This window comes from Oncorhynchus mykiss, chromosome 14 (assembly GCF_057628025.1).
Source record: "Oncorhynchus mykiss isolate SJ-2025 chromosome 14, ASM5762802v1, whole genome shotgun sequence".
In the NCBI taxonomy this organism is placed as follows: domain Eukaryota; kingdom Metazoa; phylum Chordata; class Actinopteri; order Salmoniformes; family Salmonidae; genus Oncorhynchus; species Oncorhynchus mykiss.
In genome coordinates, this window is record NC_143035.1 from 37,525,295 (window position 1) to 37,542,760 (window position 17,466).

At 44.6% G+C, this 17,466-nt stretch overlaps 1 protein-coding gene across 1 annotated transcript in view; it reads left to right on the plus strand.

Moving 5' to 3' along the window:
- The window catches only part of LOC110489225 (protocadherin-11 X-linked), a 305,718-nt gene that overhangs the window by 125,027 nt on the left and 163,225 nt on the right, over nt 1-17,466 (plus strand). The window contains exon 4 of the mRNA XM_090198896.1: nt 11,162-11,221. Within this exon, the coding sequence (XP_090055022.1) occupies nt 11,162-11,221 (60 nt within the window). The remainder of the gene's footprint in view (nt 1-11,161; nt 11,222-17,466) is intronic.

Sequence of the window (17,466 nt, forward strand, 5' to 3'; positions counted from 1 at the left end):
CTACTGTAATCTCGTCTCCTGTAATCTTCTTGTCTCCCCTGCTGTAGTCTCCTCTGCTGTAGTCTCCTCTACTGTACTCTCGTCTCCTGTAATCTTCTGGTCTCCCCTGCTGTAGTCTCCTCTACTGTAATCTCGTCTCCTGTAATCTTCTTGTCTCCCCTGCTGTAGTCTCCTCTGCTGTAGTCTCCTCTACTGTAGTCTCCTCTACTGTAGTCTCCTCTACTGTAATCTCGTCTCCTGTAATCTTCTTGTCTCCCCTGCTGTAGTCTCCCCTGCTGTAGTCTCCACTGCTGTATTCACCTCTACTGTATTCACCTCTACTGTAGTCTCCCCTGCTGTAGTAGCCTCTACTGTAGTCTCCTCTGCTGTAGTCCCCCCTGCTGTAGTCTCCTCTGCTGTAGTCTCCTCTGCTGTAGTCTCCCCTGCTGTAGTCTCCCCTGCTGTATTCACCTCTACTGTATTCACCTCTACTGTAGTCTCCCCTGCTGTAGTCTCCCCTGCTGTGGTCTCCCCTGCTGTAGTCTCCTCTACTGTAGTCATCTCTACTCTAGTCTCCTCTACTGTAGTCTCCTCTACTGTATTCTCCTCTGCTGTAGTCTCCCCTGCTGTAGTTTCCTCTACTGTAGTCTACCCTGCTGTAGTCTCCCCTGCTGTGGTCTCCCCTGCTGTAGTCTCCTCTACTGTAGTCATCTCTACTCTAGTCTCCTCTACTGTAGTCTCCCCTGCCGTAGTCTCCTCTACTGTAGTCATCTCTACTCTAGTCTCCTCTACTGTAGTCTCCCCTGCTGTAGTCTCCCCTGCTGTATTAACCTCTACTGTAGTCTCCCCTGCTTTAGTCTCCCCTGCTGTGGTCTCCCCTGCTGTAGTCTCCTCTGCTGTAGTCTCCCCTGCTGTAGTCTCCCCTGCTGTAGTCTCCCCTGCTGTAGTCTCCTCTGCTGTAGTCTCCCCTGCTGTAGTCTCCCCTGCTGTAATCTCGTCTCTTGTAATCTTCTGGTCTCCCCTGCTGTAGTCTCCCCTGATGTAGTCTCCCCTGCTGTAGGGCCCTCTACTGTAGTCTCCCCTGCTGTAGTCTCCCCTGCTGTAGCGCCCTCTACTGTAGTCTCCCCTGCTGTAGTCTCCCCTGCTGTAGGGCCCTCTACTGTAGTCTCCCCTGCTGTAGTCTCCCCTGCTGTAGGGCCCTCTACTGTAGTCTCCCCTGCTGTATGGCCCTCTACTGTAGTCTCCCCTGCTGTAGTCTCCCCTGCTGTAGTCTCCCCTACTGTAGTCTCCCCTGCTGTAGTCTCCTCTGCTGTAGTCTCCCCTGCTGTAGTCTCCCCTGCTGTAATCTTGTCTCCTGTAATCTTCTGGTCTCCCCTGCTGTAGTCTCCCCTGCATTAGGGCCCTCTACTGTAGTCTCCCCTGCTGTAGTCTCCTCTGCTGTAGTCTCCCCTGCTGTAGTCTCCCCTGCTGTAATCTCGTCTCCTGTAATCTTCTGGTCTCCCCTGCTGTAGTCTCCCCTGCTGTAGTCTCCCCTGCTGTAGTCTCCTCTGCTGTAGTCTCCCCTGCTGTAGTCTCCCCTGCTGTAATCTCGTCTCCTGTAATCTTCTGATCTCCCCTGCTGTAGTCTCCCCTGCTGTAGGGCCCTCTACTGTAGTCTCCCCTGCTGTAGTCTCCCCTGCTGTAGCACCCTCTACTGTAGTCTCCCCTGCTGTAGTCTCCCCTGCTGTAGGGCCCTCTACTGTAGTCTCCCCTGCTTTAGTCTCCCCTGCTGTATGGCACTCTACTGTAGTCTCCCCTGCTGTAGTCTCCCCTGCTGTAGGGCCCTCTACTGTAGTCTCCCCTGCTGTAGTCTCCCCTGCTGTAGTCTCCTCTGCTGTAGTCTCCCCTACTGTAGTCTCCCCTGCTGTAGTCTCCTCTACTGTAGTCTCCCCTGCTGTAGTCTCCCCTGCTGTAATCTTGTCTCCTGTAATCTTCTGGTCTCCCCTGCTGTAGTCTCCCCTGCTGTAGGGCCCTCTACTGTAGTCTCCCCTGCTGTAGTCTCCTCTGCTGTAGTCTCCCCTGCTGTAGTCTCCCCTGCTGTAATCTCGTCTCGTGTAATCTTCTGGTCTCCCCTGCTGTAGTCTCCCCTGCTGTAGTCTCCCCTGCTGTAGGGCCCTCTACTGTAGTCTCCCCTGCTGTAGTCTCCCCTGCTGTAGGGCCCTCTACTGTAGTCTCCCCTGCTGTAGTCTCCCCTGCTGTAGGGCCCTCTACTGTAGTCTCCCCTGTTGTAGTCTCCCCTGCTGTAGGGCCCTCTACTGTAGTCTCCCCTGCTGTAGTCTCCCCTGCTGTAAGGCCCTCTACTGTAGTCTCCCCTGCTGTAGTCTCCCCTGCTGTAGTCTCCCCTGCTGTAGTCTCCCCTGCTGTAGTCTCCCCTGATGTAGTCTCCCCTGCTGTAGGTCCCCTCTACTGTAGTCTCCCCTGCTGTAGTCTCCCCTGCTGTAGGGCCCTCTACTGTAGTCTCCCCTGCTGTAGTCTCCCCTGCTGTAGTCTCCCCTACTGTAGTCTCCCCTGCTGTAGTCTCCCCTGCTGTAGTCTCCCCTGCTGTAGTCTCCCCTGCTGTAGTCTCCCCTACTGTAGTCTCCCCTGCTGTAGTCTCCCCTGCTGTAGTCTCCCCTACTGTAGTCTCCCCTGCTGTAGGTCCCCTCTACTGGAGTCTCCCCTGCTGTAGTCTCCCCTGCTGTAGGTCCCTCTACTGTAGTCTCCCCTGCTGTAGTCTCCCCTGCTGTAGGTCCCCTCTACTGTAGTCTCCCCTGCTGTAGTCTCCCCTGCTGTAGTCTCCCCTGCTGTAGTCTCCCCTGCTGTAGTCTCCCCTGCTGTAGTCTCCCCTGCTGTAGGTCCCCTCTACTGTAGTCTCCCCTGCTGTAGTCTCCCCTGCTGTAGGGCCCTCTACTGTAGTCTCCCCTGCTGTAGTCTCCCCTACTGTAGTCTCCCCTGCTGTAGTCTCCCCTGCTGTAGTCTCCCCTGCTGTAGTCTCCCCTGCTGTAGTCTCCCCTGCTGTAGGTCCCCTCTACTGTAGTCTCCCCTGCTGTAGTCTCCCCTGCTGTAGTCTCCCCTGCTGTAGTCTCCCCTGCTGTAGTCTCCCCTGCTGTAGGTCCCCTCTACTGTAGTCTCCCCTGCTGTAGTCTCCCCTGCTGTAGGGCCCCTCTACTGTAGTCTCCCCTGCTGTAGTCTCCCCTGCTGTAGTCTCCCCTGCTGTAGGTCCCCTCTACTGTAGTCTCCCCTGCTGTAGTCTCCCCTGCTGTAGTCTCCCCTGCTGTAGTCTCCCCTGCTGTAGTCTCCCCTGCTGTAGGTCCCCTCTACTGTAGTCTCCCCTGCTGTAGTCTCCCCTGCTCTAGGGCCCTCTACTGTAGTCTCCCCTGCTGTAGTCTCCCCTGCTGTAGGGCCCCTCTACTGTAGTCTCCCCTGCTGTAGTCTCCCCTGCTGTAGGGCCCCTCTACCGTAGTCTCTTGAAAGGCACGATACATGTATTTATTAGCCAGAGAACTTCTGTCGAAGGCGTACATCAAACCGAAGTAGCGTAACGGACAACTCAAAACACACAGGAAGAACTGGGACATACAAATACATTTCTAGAAACACACTGTCAATATTTGACTTCAAAACAAAGCGATTGGGCTCTTTGATCTGAACAGTTAACATATACAATGCACACAGCAGATATTTCCTGCCGCTGTAATGAGTGAGCTAATATATTTTAACAGGATTAACAGCACAAATCACATTTCATTCTCTTAGCAGAACAAAAACAATGGTGTTCATAGAAGGTATGTTCATTTATTATTTCAGCTGCAGAGAAACGTAATCTTACATCCCAAATGGCACCCTATTTCATACAGAGTGCACTGCTTTTGAACAGGGCCCTATTGGGCCCTGGTCAAAAGGTGGTGCATAACATAGGGAATTGGGTCTCATTTGGGACGCACCCTAAATGTAATGCGTCCTTATCTCATCCATGAATATTTCATCAATAAACTAGACGCAATGCAGCTATCTGTGAATCTGTCTCTGAGTGTTAATATGAAATCTGTGTTATGTGTTTTCATTATCTGAAATCTGAATACAATGGTTATGAGATTGATTTCAACGTAAATGTAATACCGTACAATTAAGGTTCTGACTGTCTAATCTACAAATCACCCTCTGGTCTAGTGCACTGGTAGATCTGATAGGGAACACATCACACTATCGACAAGCACAGCAAAGGTCCTTGGATTACACCAACCACATAATGATGTATTGTTCTAGTCCAGAGCCAAGATCAATCAATCAATCAATCAATCAATCCATCAATCCATCAATCAATCAATCAATCAATCCACCCATCAATCAATCAATCAATCAATCAATCCATCAATCCATCAATCCATCAATCCATCAATCAATCAATCCATCAATCAATCCATCAATCCATCAATCAATCCATCAATCCATCAATCCATCAATCAATCAATCAATCCTTTTTTAATTGTCACATGCTTCGTAAAACAACAAATGTAGCCGAACAGAAAATCCCAGGACATAGTGTCTATAGTACTGTAAGGGGTTGTTCTACATTGAAAATCATAGGAGATACCAGGACATAGTGTCTACAATACTCTAATGAGCTCACTGTAATATGCTCACAGACACAGTTGCTGTCAAAAACTCCAAACTCCACACAGTTGTTGCTGTTTGATATTCATTTCCCACTGAGCAAACAGCATTCTTATGAATAGGTTTTTTGTCGTGTTTTTTTGCTTGGTGAACTCATGAACGCAAGTGTTTATGTCAAGTTGTTTTGTATACTACTTGGTAACCCTGGTTGTCCTGGACATAAAACAGTAAATCACGTCAATGTGTGGCTAAATATGAGGGCAGATCAAGCAGATTAATAAAAGCAGTGAACCCTAGGTTTTTTCACTGTGGGAATCCCTGGGTCCATGATTAATTGGGAATTCACACTGCGCAGTGGTGGATTCTCACTCCTAAAAAGGAACTGGGTCTGCTTTGGAGACGGGCTCAGCAGAGGCGACAGGCCTCGGTGTCTCCGTGCACCTGTGGCAAAGCTGACATATCAAAGAGCTCCCCTTTGTCAGCCAGTAGTAAGTCTGTTTCTTACCTGATGGCAGAGAGATTAGAGCACTTTGCAGCCTATCGCTTCAAGCACCGTGTGGAATTTTGTTTGAAGCGGCTAAGGAAACGCAGGGGGTTAAGTTCTCAGGGACAGGGTAGCATCTCACGCAGAGAGTTCCTTAGACTGTCGCTATTTTCATGACATCCTGAGCCTTCTAAAGTGAAAATGTCAACTATGTGTCACAAACAGACTTACCTGGACAGAGATTTTATGTTGTGTAGAGACTCAGTTTGTGTGGAGAAGTATCAAGCTCCAAAACAAATAACTGTAGCTGACATCTAGCTATTTTTTATATTTATTTTTTTATATATGTTTTTTTTTATTTTACCCCCTTTTTCGTGGTATCCAATTGTTAGTAGTTACTATCTTGTCTCATCGCTACAACTCCCGTACGGGCTCGGGAGAGACGAATGGTGAAAGTCATGCATCCTTCGATACACAACCCAACCAAGTCGCACTGCTTCTTAACACAGCGCGCATCCAACCCGGAAGCCAGCCGCACCAATGTGTCGGAGGAAACACCGTGCACCTGGCAACCTTGGTTAGCGTGCACTGCGCCCGGCCCGCCACAGGAGTCGCTGGTGCACGATGAGACAAGGATATCCCTACCAGCCAACCCCTCCCTAACCCAGACGACGCTAGGTCAATTGTGCATCGCCCCACGGACCTCTCGGTCGCAGCCGGTTACGACAGAGCCTGGGCGTGAACCCATAGTCTCTGGTGGCACAGCTGGCGCTGCAGCGCCATTAACCACTGCGCCACCCGGGAGGCAATATCTAGCTATTTTTAAGACTTGTTTAGTATTCCATTTAATGTTGGAGAAGAAAATGGCTCTCGAACTGCATTCAGATTCTGACAAGTAGAAGACATTTAATTAGAGTCTCATTTTAACACATTACATTCTCACCATACCGTAATATCACTCTCTCAAACTCAGAAAGTGCTATCACTATTATTGTTCTGTTCACAATCTGCATGGAACAGGACGACACATCCGCAGATTGTGAACAGAACAAAAGTAGCATATCTGCTATAAAGGCGTTAGACACCGATGACGTGCACTGTCTGAGTTTTAATTTTTTGTAGAAAGAGCAGACAGGGTCATTGAAAGGGGTTGCTGACATCAACCTACCTACACAGAGTACTGTGGTTTAACCTTGCAACAGGACAGCCGATTCTCTTGGCCTTACATGGTGTGATGTACTGTAAGCTCTTCTCAGGTTACAGTAGCGCATCACATTGTATATATATACACTGTATATGCTCTGTATCATATACATACCGTATAATATATCATATTGTATGTATACTTTATATACTGTTTATCATATCATATACATACTGTATAATATATCATATGTTATATGTAGTATAACATATCGTATTGTGTATATACTGTATATCATATTGGATACATATTGTATAATATATCATATTGTATATATATTGTATAATATATTATATTGTTTTTATACTATATAATGTATCATATTGTATATATACTGTATATCATATTGGATACATACTGTATAATATATCATATTGATATATATATTGTATAATATATTATATTGTTTTTATACTATATAATATATCATATTGTATATATACTGTATATCATGTTATATACTGTACAATATTTCATATTGCATATATACTGTATATCATATTGTATACATATTGTAGAATATATCATATTGTATTTATACTGTATTATATGTCATACTGTATATAGATTATATAATATATCATATTGTACATATACTGTATATACTGTATATCACATTGTATATATAAGATATATTTAGATTGTATATACACTGTATATTTATATATATATATATATATATATATATATATATATATATATATTGTATAAATCTACTATACATATAATATTGTATATATACTGTATATTTTATTGTGTACACATACTGTATAATATATCATATTGTGTATACATACTGTATAATATATCATATTGCATATATACTGTATAATATATCATATTGTATACCTAGTATATTCTATATCATATTGCATTTATATCTCTATAATTTAAAATATTGTATATATACTGTATAACATTTCAGATTGTATATATACTGTATAATATATCATATGGAAATATACTGTATATTACATCATCATTGATACATACTGTATATTACATAATATTGTTTATATACTGTATTATATATCATACTGTGTATACATACCCTATAATATATCATATTGCATACATTCTGTGTAATATATCATATTGTATACGTACTATATTCTATATCATATTGTATTTATATATATATATATATATATATATATATATATATATATATATACTGTATAAAATATTGTGTATGTAGATCATGTTCTATATCAAGTTTAATTTTTATATATTTTTTATATTGTATATAGACTGTATATTTAGATTGTACATATACTGCATAATATATCATATTGTATACATACTTTATAATATATCGTATTGTATATATACTGTGTAATATATCATATTGTATATATGCTGTGTAATAAATAATATTGTATATAAACTGTGTAATATATCATATTGTATATATACTGTATAATATATCATATTGTATATATACTGTAAAATATATCATATTGTATTTATACTCTATAGTATATCATACTGTATATATACTGTATATCATATTGTATATATACTGTAAAATATATCATATTGTATTTATACTCTATAGTATATCATACTGTATATATACTGTATTTTACATCATATTGGATATATATACTGTAAATATATCATATTGTTTAGTGCACGAAGCTCATGAAATAAGTGAAAACTGTGTAGGAAAGCATGTGTTCAATAATTGAAAATGGAGTTAATCAAGCCATTCTCATCATACCCCACATGGCAAAACACACACACACATGCACTCACACCGACACACACACACACACACACACACACACACACACACACACACACACACACACACACACACACACACACACACACACACACACACACACACACACACACACACACAAAGCTTCCTCGCCCTCCCGCTGCCTCCAAAAAATCTGTCATGTTTATGTTCATTTATCCTGATATAGTAACAGTTCCAGTATCTACTCTTTGGGGGGAAATTGTTTCAACTAATTCAGACAACCAAGCTTGGCCATCGGCCCTTTAATATTGCATGAGATGAGTGTTTACGCTGCTTGCTGCTGCAGTGCCAGTGAAGCTAGCTAACTGAGGTTGCATGTGTGTGTGTGTGTGTGTGTGCGTGTGGCTCTTTCGCTCTCCATCATCCCCAGTAGTTATTGTTGCTACAGCCAGATTCTCTTTAAGTCGTGATGAAATATAGATGTTGCTAGTCTGGACAGTTCAGTGTCTCTTCTCTCCTGGTGATACCATAAGGAAGACATTAATGGTGTCAGGGAGCATTAGGAGTGCGTACCCCGGTAACATAATTGGATATGAGGGGCTAACAACTGACACCTGCCTCCTGAGGTAGCTAGTTAAGGTTTCAAGGGGGGGCTAGTCTGTGAAGCCCTACTCCATTCCGTGTGAGGCCTGGTCACTCCCCCTGTTGTGAGTGGTTCCGTCGTTGTTAGGCTCTATATTCCCTGTTGTGAGTGGTTCCGTCGTTGTTAGGCTCTATATTCCCTGTTGTGAGTGGTTCCATCGTTGTTAGGCTCTATATTCCCTGTTGTGAGTGGTTCCGTCGTTGTTAGGCTCTATATTCCCTGTTGTGAGTGGTTCCTTCGTTGTTAGGCTCTATATTCCCTGTTGTGAGTGGTTCCGTCGTTGTTAGGCTCTATATTCCCTGTTGTGAGTGGTTCCGTCGTTGTTAGGCTCTATATTCCCTGTTGTGAGTGGTTCCGTCGTTGTTAGGCTCTATATTCCCTGTTGTGAGTGGTTCCTTCGTTGTTAGGCTCTATATTCCCTGTTGTGAGTGGTTCCGTCGTTGTTAGGCTCTATATTCCCTGTTGTGAGTGGTTCCGTCGTTGTTAGGCTCTATATTCCCTGTTGTGAGTGGTTCCGTCGTTGTTAGGCTCTATATTCCCTGTTGTGAGTGGTTCCGTCGTTGTTAGGCTCTATATTCCCTGTTGTGAGTGGTTCCGTCGTTGTTAGGCTCTATATTCCCTGTTGTGAGTGGTTCCGTCGTTGTTAGGCTCTATATTCCCTGTTGTGAGTGGTTCCGTCGTTGTTAGGCTCTATATTCCCTGTTGTGAGTGGTTCCGTCGTTGTTAGGCTCTATATTCCCTGTTGTGAGTGGTTCCTTCGTTGTTAGGCTCTATATTCCCTGTTGTGAGTGGTTCCGTCGTTGTTAGGCTCTATATTCCCTGTTGTGAGTGGTTCCGTCGTTGTTAGGCTCTATATTCCCTGTTGTGAGTGGTTCCGTCGTTGTTAGGCTCTATATTCCCTGTTGTGAGTGGTTCCTTCGTTGTTAGGCTCTATATTCCCTGTTGTGAGTGGTTCCGTCGTTGTTAGGCTCTATATTCCCTGTTGTGAGTGGTTCCGTCGTTGTTAGGCTCTATATTCCCTGTTGTGAGTGGTTCCGTCGTTGTTAGGCTCTATATTCCCTGTTGTGAGTGGTTCCGTCGTTGTTAGGCTCTATATTCCCTGTTGTGAGTGGTTCCGTCGTTGTTAGGCTCTATATTCCCTGTTGTGAGTGGTTCCGTCGTTGTTAGGCTCTATATTCCCTGTTGTGAGTGGTTCCGTCGTTGTTAGGCTCTATATTCCCTGTTGTGAGTGGTTCCGTCGTTGTTAGGCTCTATATTCCCTGTTGTGAGTGGTTCCGTCGTTGTTAGGCTCTATATTCCCTGTTGTGAGTGGTTCCTTCGTTGTTAGGCTCTATATTCCCTGTTGTGAGTGGTTCCGTCGTTGTTAGGCTCTATATTCCCTGTTGTGAGTGGTTCCGTCGTTGTTAGGCTCTATATTCCCTGTTGTGAGTGGTTCCGTCGTTGTTAGGCTCTATATTCCCTGTTGTGAGTGGTTCCGTCGTTGTTAGGCTCTATATTCCCTGTTGTGAGTGCAAAGGCATAGGTTTCCCTTGAACAATGGGGGGACAACAACATTTACTTCCTAGTGACTCTGAGGGAGGGGAAGGCACTGACATTGCAAAGATCCAATCAATCCCAATGTCCTTTGTGAATGTGTGCTACTGTGTATCTGCATCCCCAATATACATCATATTCTCTATTCAGTGCACCACTTTCGAGCAGGGCCCATATTTAGTGCACTAAATAGGTGCTAGGTTGCCATTTGGGACAAAGACTGAATGTGTGTCTATGCAATTACACCCCACCATATCCTGTTGACAGTTTTGTTCATTTGTTCCTCGGGTCGTTTCAAGATGCATTTATAAAAAAAAAATGTAAAAAATTGTTGCGTCTTGCATAACCACAAACAGCAGGACCATCTGTTGCCGACATACCTTAGCAGGTTATTTTAATGCTGTTTTCTTGTATCTGAATAACGCATCACCGTATTAACAAAATGATAATCATCTGACTGTAACGTCTGTTGTTGTAAGTAGTAGGTCTCTATGTGTTATGTGGAATCCTCTGACTGCTAAAGGAGGTTTGTAATCTTTCCACAAAGGAGAAAAGGGAATAGAAAACATCATAACAAAATAACAACACATTATTATACCCTGAGAATATATATATTTTTAAAAAAAAGTAAGATTATATTCTCAAGATAAAGATTTACAGTACGACCATAAGGCTACAGTGCAGTTATATTCTGGGATTATGAAAAGGCTAAAACCACGCCTGCTGCTGTAGTAGGGTCACTTAAGCACGGTATGGTCAAGAGAATAACGGAGAGAAAATAAGTAGCATCTATTGTTTGTCCCAAATGGCATCCTATTCCCTATATAGGGCCTATGGGCCCTGGTCAAAAGTAGTGCGCTACATAGGGAATAGGGCGCCATTTGGGACAGAGGACCCCTACTATCACAAATAGTGTTGTGTTGGAAATGGCCCTCCACAGTAAGCATGCTTCTGATAATGTGTTTTTCTATCTTGTAGAATCAGGGCCAGACACCAGAGAAGTCCTTCAGCTCAGTCGCATCTACTTGTCCCCATAAGGTAAGCTCTTCCTAGACCTATACAGGATACAGTATATTACTCTATATAAACCTATACAGGATACAGTATATTACTCTATATTAACCTATACAGGATACAGTATATTACTCTATATTAACCTATACAGGATACAGTATATTACTCTATATAAACCTATACAGGATACAGTATATTACTCTATATGAACCTATACAGGATACAGTATATTACTCTATATTAACCTATACAGGATACAGTATATTACTCTATATAAACCTATACAGGATACAGTATATTTCTCTATATATACAATGGTATACAGGATACAGTATATGATTCTATATTAACCTATACAGGATACAGTATATTACTCTATATATACATAGTATACAGGATACAGTTTATTACTCTATATATACGTAGTATACAGGATACAGTATATTACTCTATATTAACCAATACAGGATACAGTATATTACTCTATATTAACCTATACAGGATACAGTATATTACTCTATATATACATAGTATACATGATACAGTATATTACTCTATATAAACCTATACAGGATACAGTATATTACTTTATATTAACCTATACAGGATACAGTATATTACTCTATATATACATAGTATACAGGATACAGTATATTACTCTATATTAACCTATACAGGATACAGTATATTACTCTATATTAACCTATACAGGATACAGTATATTACTCTATATATACATAGTATACAGGATACAGTATTTTACTCTATATGAACCTATACAGGATACAGTATATTACTCTATATTAACCTATACAGGATACAGTATATTACACTATATAAACCTATACAGGATACAGTATATTACTCTATATTAACCTATACAGGATACAGTATATTACTCTATATGAACCTATACAGGATACAGTATATTACTCTATATTAACCTATACAGGATACAGTATATTACTCTATATTAACCTATACAGGATACAGTATATTACTCTATATTAACCTATACAGGATACAGTATATTACACTATATAAACCTATACAGGATACAGTATATTACTCTATATTAACCTATACAGGATACAGTATATTACTCTATATATACATAGTATACAGGATACAGTATATTACTCTATATTAACCTATACAGGATACAGTATATTACTCTATATTAACCTATACAGGATACAGTATATTACTCTATATATACATAGTATACAGGATACAGTATTTTACTCTATATGAACCTATACAGGATACAGTATATTACTCTATATTAACCTATACAGGATACAGTATATTACTCTATATTAACCTATACAGGATACAGTATATTACTCTATATTAACCTATACAGGATACAGTATATTACTCTATATTAACCTATACAGGATACAGTATATTACTCTATATTAACCTATACAGGATACAGTATATTACTCTATATTAACCTATACAGGATACAGTATATTACTCTATATATACATAGTATACAGGATACAGTATATTACTCTATATTAACCTATACAGGATACAGTATATTACTCTATATATACATAGTATACAGGATACAGTATATTACTCTATATTAACCTATACAGGATACAGTATATTACTCTATATTAACCTATACAGGATACAGTATATTACACTATATTAACCTAAACAGTAAATAGTATATTTTGTATACATATTTCTACATGTATACAGTGAAGCTGGATTTCTGTTGTTCACAGGGATGTTTAACTAATACTGTTAAGGTGCGTGAATGAGGACCCAAAAGCGAATTAACAAAACAGAGTTACTTTAATGACGAAAACAAAACGTAGGCTCAGACGGACAGGCAGATTCCGACAGGACAGGACAAGGTTACAGTAACACGACGATGGTCTGGTTCAGGCATGAATGACACAAACAAACAAACAAGAATCCGACAAGGACAGGAGCAGAAACAGAGAGAGATATAGGGACCTAATCAGAGGGAAAAAGGGAAACAGGTGGGGAACGGGGTGAATGGGTAATTAGGAGGAGACAAGGCACAGCTGGGGAAAAGAGGGGGAGAAAAGGTAACATAACAACGACCAGCAGAGGGAGACAGGGTGAAGGGAAAGGACAGAGACAAGACAACATGACAGTACATGACAGTACCCCCCCACTCACCGAGCGCCTCCTGGCGCACTCGAGGAGGAAACCTGGCGGCAACGGAGGAAATCCTCGATCAGCGCACGGTCCAGCACGTCCCGAGAGGGAACCCAACTCCTCTCCTCCGGACCGTACCCCTCCCAATCAACAAGGTACTGGTGACCACGGCCCCGAGGACGCATGTCCAAAATCCTGCGGACCCTGTAGATGGGTGCGCCCTCGACAAGGATGGGGGGGGGGGGGGGGAAGACGAGCGGGGGCGCGAAGAACGGGCTTAACACAAGAGACATGGAAGACCGGGTGGACGCGACGAAGGTATCGCGGAAGAAGAAGTCGCACTGCGACAGGATTAATGACCCGAGAAATACGGAACGGACCAATGAACCGCGGGGTCAACTTGCGAGACGCCGTCTTAAGGGGAAGGTTCTGAGTGGAGAGCCAAACTCTCTGACCGCGACAATATCTAGGACTCTTAGTTCTACGCTTATTAGCAGCCCTCACAGTCTGCGTCCTATAACGGCAAAGTGCAGACCTGACCCTCTTCCAGGTGCGCTCGCAACGTTGGACAAAAGCCTGAGCGGAGGGGACGCTGGACTCGGCGAACTGAGATGAGAACAGCGGAGGCTGGTACCCGAGGCTACTCTGAAAAGGAGATAGCCCGGTTGCAGACGAAGGAAGCGAGTTGTGGGCGTATTCTGCCCAGGGGAGCTGTTCTGACCAAGACGCAGGGTTGCGAAAAGAAAGACTGCGTAAGATGCGACCAATAGTCTGATTGGCCCGTTCTGCTTGACCGTTAGACTGGGGGTGAAAGCCGGAAGAGAGACTGACGGAAGCCCCAATCAAACGGCAAAACTCCCTCCAAAATTGAGACGTGAATTGCGGACCTCTGTCCGAAACGACGTCTGACGGAAGGCCATGAATTCTGAAAACATTCTCGATGATGATTTGTGCCGTCTCTTTAGCAGAAGGAAGCTTAGCAAGGGGAATGAAATGAGCCGCCTTAGAGAACCTATCGACAACCGTAAGAATAACAGTCTTCCCCGCTGACGAAGGCAGTCCGGTGACAAAATCTAAGGCGATGTGAGACCACGGTCGAGAGGGAATGGGAAGCGGCCTGAGACGGCCGGCAGGAGGGGAGTTACCGGACTTAGTCTGCGCGCAGACCGAACAAGCAGCCACGAAACGACGCGTGTCATGCTCCCGGGTGGGCCACCAAAAACGCTGGCGAATGGAAGCAAGCGTACCCCGAACGCCAGGGTGGCCGGCTAACTTGGCAGAGTGAGCCCACTGAAGAACGGCCAGACGAGTAGGAACGGGAACGAAAAGAAGGTTCCTAGGACAAGCGCGCGGCGACGGAGTGTGAGTGAGCGCTTGCTTTACCTGCCTCTCAATTCCCCAGACAGTCAACCCGACAACACGCCCCTCAGGGAGAATCCCCTCGGGGTCAGTGGAGGCTACTGAAGAACTGAAGAGACGAGATAAAGCATCAGGCTTGGTGTTCTTAGAGCCCGGACGATAAGAAATCACGAACTCGAAACGAGCGAAAAACAGCGCCCAACGCGCCTGACGCGCATTAAGACGTTTGGCAGAACGGATGTACTCAAGGTTCCTATGGTCAGTCCAAACGACAAAAGGAACGGTCGCCCCCTCCAACCACTGTCGCCATTCGCCTAGGGCTAACCGGATGGCGAGCAGTTCGCGGTTACCCACATCATAGTTACGTTCCGACGGGGACAGGCGATGAGAAAAATACGCGCATGGGTGGACCTTGTCGTCAGAGAGGGAGCGCTGAGAAAGAATGGCTCCCACGCCCACCTCTGACGCGTCAACCTCGACAACGAACTGTCTAGAGACGTCAGGTGTAACAAGGATAGGAGCGGATGTAAAACGATTCTTGAGGAGATCAAAAGCTCCCTGGGCGGAAACGGACCACTTAAAGCACGTCTTGACAGAAGTAAGGGCTGTGAGAGGAGCTGCCACCTGACCGAAATTACGGATGAAACGACGATAGAAGTTCGCGAAGCCGAGAAAGCGCTGCAGCTCGACGCGTGACTTAGGAGCGGGCCAATCAATGACAGCTTGGACCTTAGCGGGATCCATCTTAATGCCTTCAGCGGAAATAACAGAACCGAGAAATGTGACGGAGGAGGCATGAAAAGTGCACTTCTCAGCCTTCACAAAAAGACAATTCTCTAAAAGGCGCTGGAGGACACGTCGAACGTGCTGAAGATGAATCTGGAGTGACGGTGAAAAAATCAGGATATCGTCAAGGTAAACGAAAACAAAGATGTTCAGCATGTCTCTCAGGACATCATTGACTAATGCCTGAAAGACAGCTGGAGCGTTAGCGAGGCCGAAAGGAAGAAGAGACAGAGGAAACAGGAGGGATAGCAGACATTAAACATTTCACATGACAAGAGACGTTCCAGGAGAGGATAGAATTACTAGACCAATTAATGGAAGGATTATGACAAACTAGCCAGGGATGGCCCAAAACAACAGGTGTAAAAGGTGAACGAAAAATCAAAAAAGAAATGGTTTCGCTATGATTACCAGAAACAGTGAGGGTTAAAGGTAGCGTCTCACGCTGAATCCTGGGGAGAGGACTACCATCCAGGGCGAACAAGGCCGTGGACTCCCTTAACTGTCTGAGAGGAATGTCATGTTCCCGAGCCCAGGTCTCGTCCATAAAACAGCCCTCCGCCCCAGAGTCTATTAAGGCACTGCAGGAAGCTGACGAACCGGTCCAGCGTAGATGGACCGACAAGGTAGTGCAGGATCTTGAAGGAGAGACAGGAGTAGTAGCGCTCACCAGTAGCCCTCCGCTTACTGATGAGCTCTGGCTTTTACTGGACATGAAGTGACAAAATGACCAGCAGAACCGCAATAGAGACAGAGGCGGTTGGTGATTCTCCGTTCCCTCTCCTTAGTCGAGATGCGGATACCTCCCAGCTGCATAGGCTCAGCTCCCGAGCCGGCAGAGGAAGATGGTAGTGATGCGGAGAGGGGGGCAACGGAGAACGCGAGCTCCTTTCCACGAGCTCGGTGACGAAGATCAACCCGTCGCTCAATGCGAATAGCGAGTTCAATCAAGGAATCCACGCTGGAAGGAACCTCCCGGGAGAGAATCTCATCCTTTACCTCTGCGCGGAGACCCTCCAGAAGACGAGCGAGCAAAGCCGGCTCGTTCCAGCCACTGGAGGCAGCAAGAGTGCGAAACTCAATAGAGTAGTCTGTTATGGATCGATTGCCTTGACATAGGGAAGACAGGGCCCTGGAAGCCTCCTCCCCAAAAACAGATCGATCAAAAACCCGTATCATCTCCTCCTTAAAGTCCTGATACTGGTTAGTACACTCAGCCCTTGCCTCCCAGATTGCCGTGCCCCACTCACGAGCCCGTCCAGTAAGGAGAGATATGACGTAGGCGACACGAGCAGTGCTCCTGGCGTAAGTGTTGGGCTGGAGAGAAAACACAATATCACACTGGGTGAGGAACGAGCGGCATTCAGTGGGCTCCCCAGAGTAACACGGCGGGTTATTGATTCTGGGCTCCGGAGATTCGAAAGCCCTGGAAGTGGCCGGTGGATCGAGGCGGAGATGGTGAACCTGTTCTGTGAGGTTGGAGACTTGGGTGGCCAGGGTCTCAACGGCATGTCGAGCAGCAGACAATTCCTGCTCGTGTCTGCCTAGCATCGCTCCCTGGATCTCGACGGCTGAGTGGAGAGGATCCGAAGTCGCTGGGTCCATTCTTGGTCGGATTCTTCTGTTAAGGTGCGTGAATGAGGACCCAAAAGCGAATTAACAAAACAGAGTTACTTTAATGACGAAAACAAAACGTAGGCTCAGACGGACAGGCAGATTCCGACAGGACAGGACAAGGTTACAGTAACACGACGATGGTCTGGTTCAGGCATGAATGACACAAACAAACAAACAAGAATCCGACAAGGACAGGAGCAGAAACAGAGAGAGATATAGGGACCTAATCAGAGGGAAAAAGGGAAACAGGTGGGGAACGGGGTGAATGGGTAATTAGGAGGAGACAAGGCACAGCTGGGGAAAAGAGGGGGAGAAAAGGTAACATAACAACGACCAGCAGAGGGAGACAGGGTGAAGGG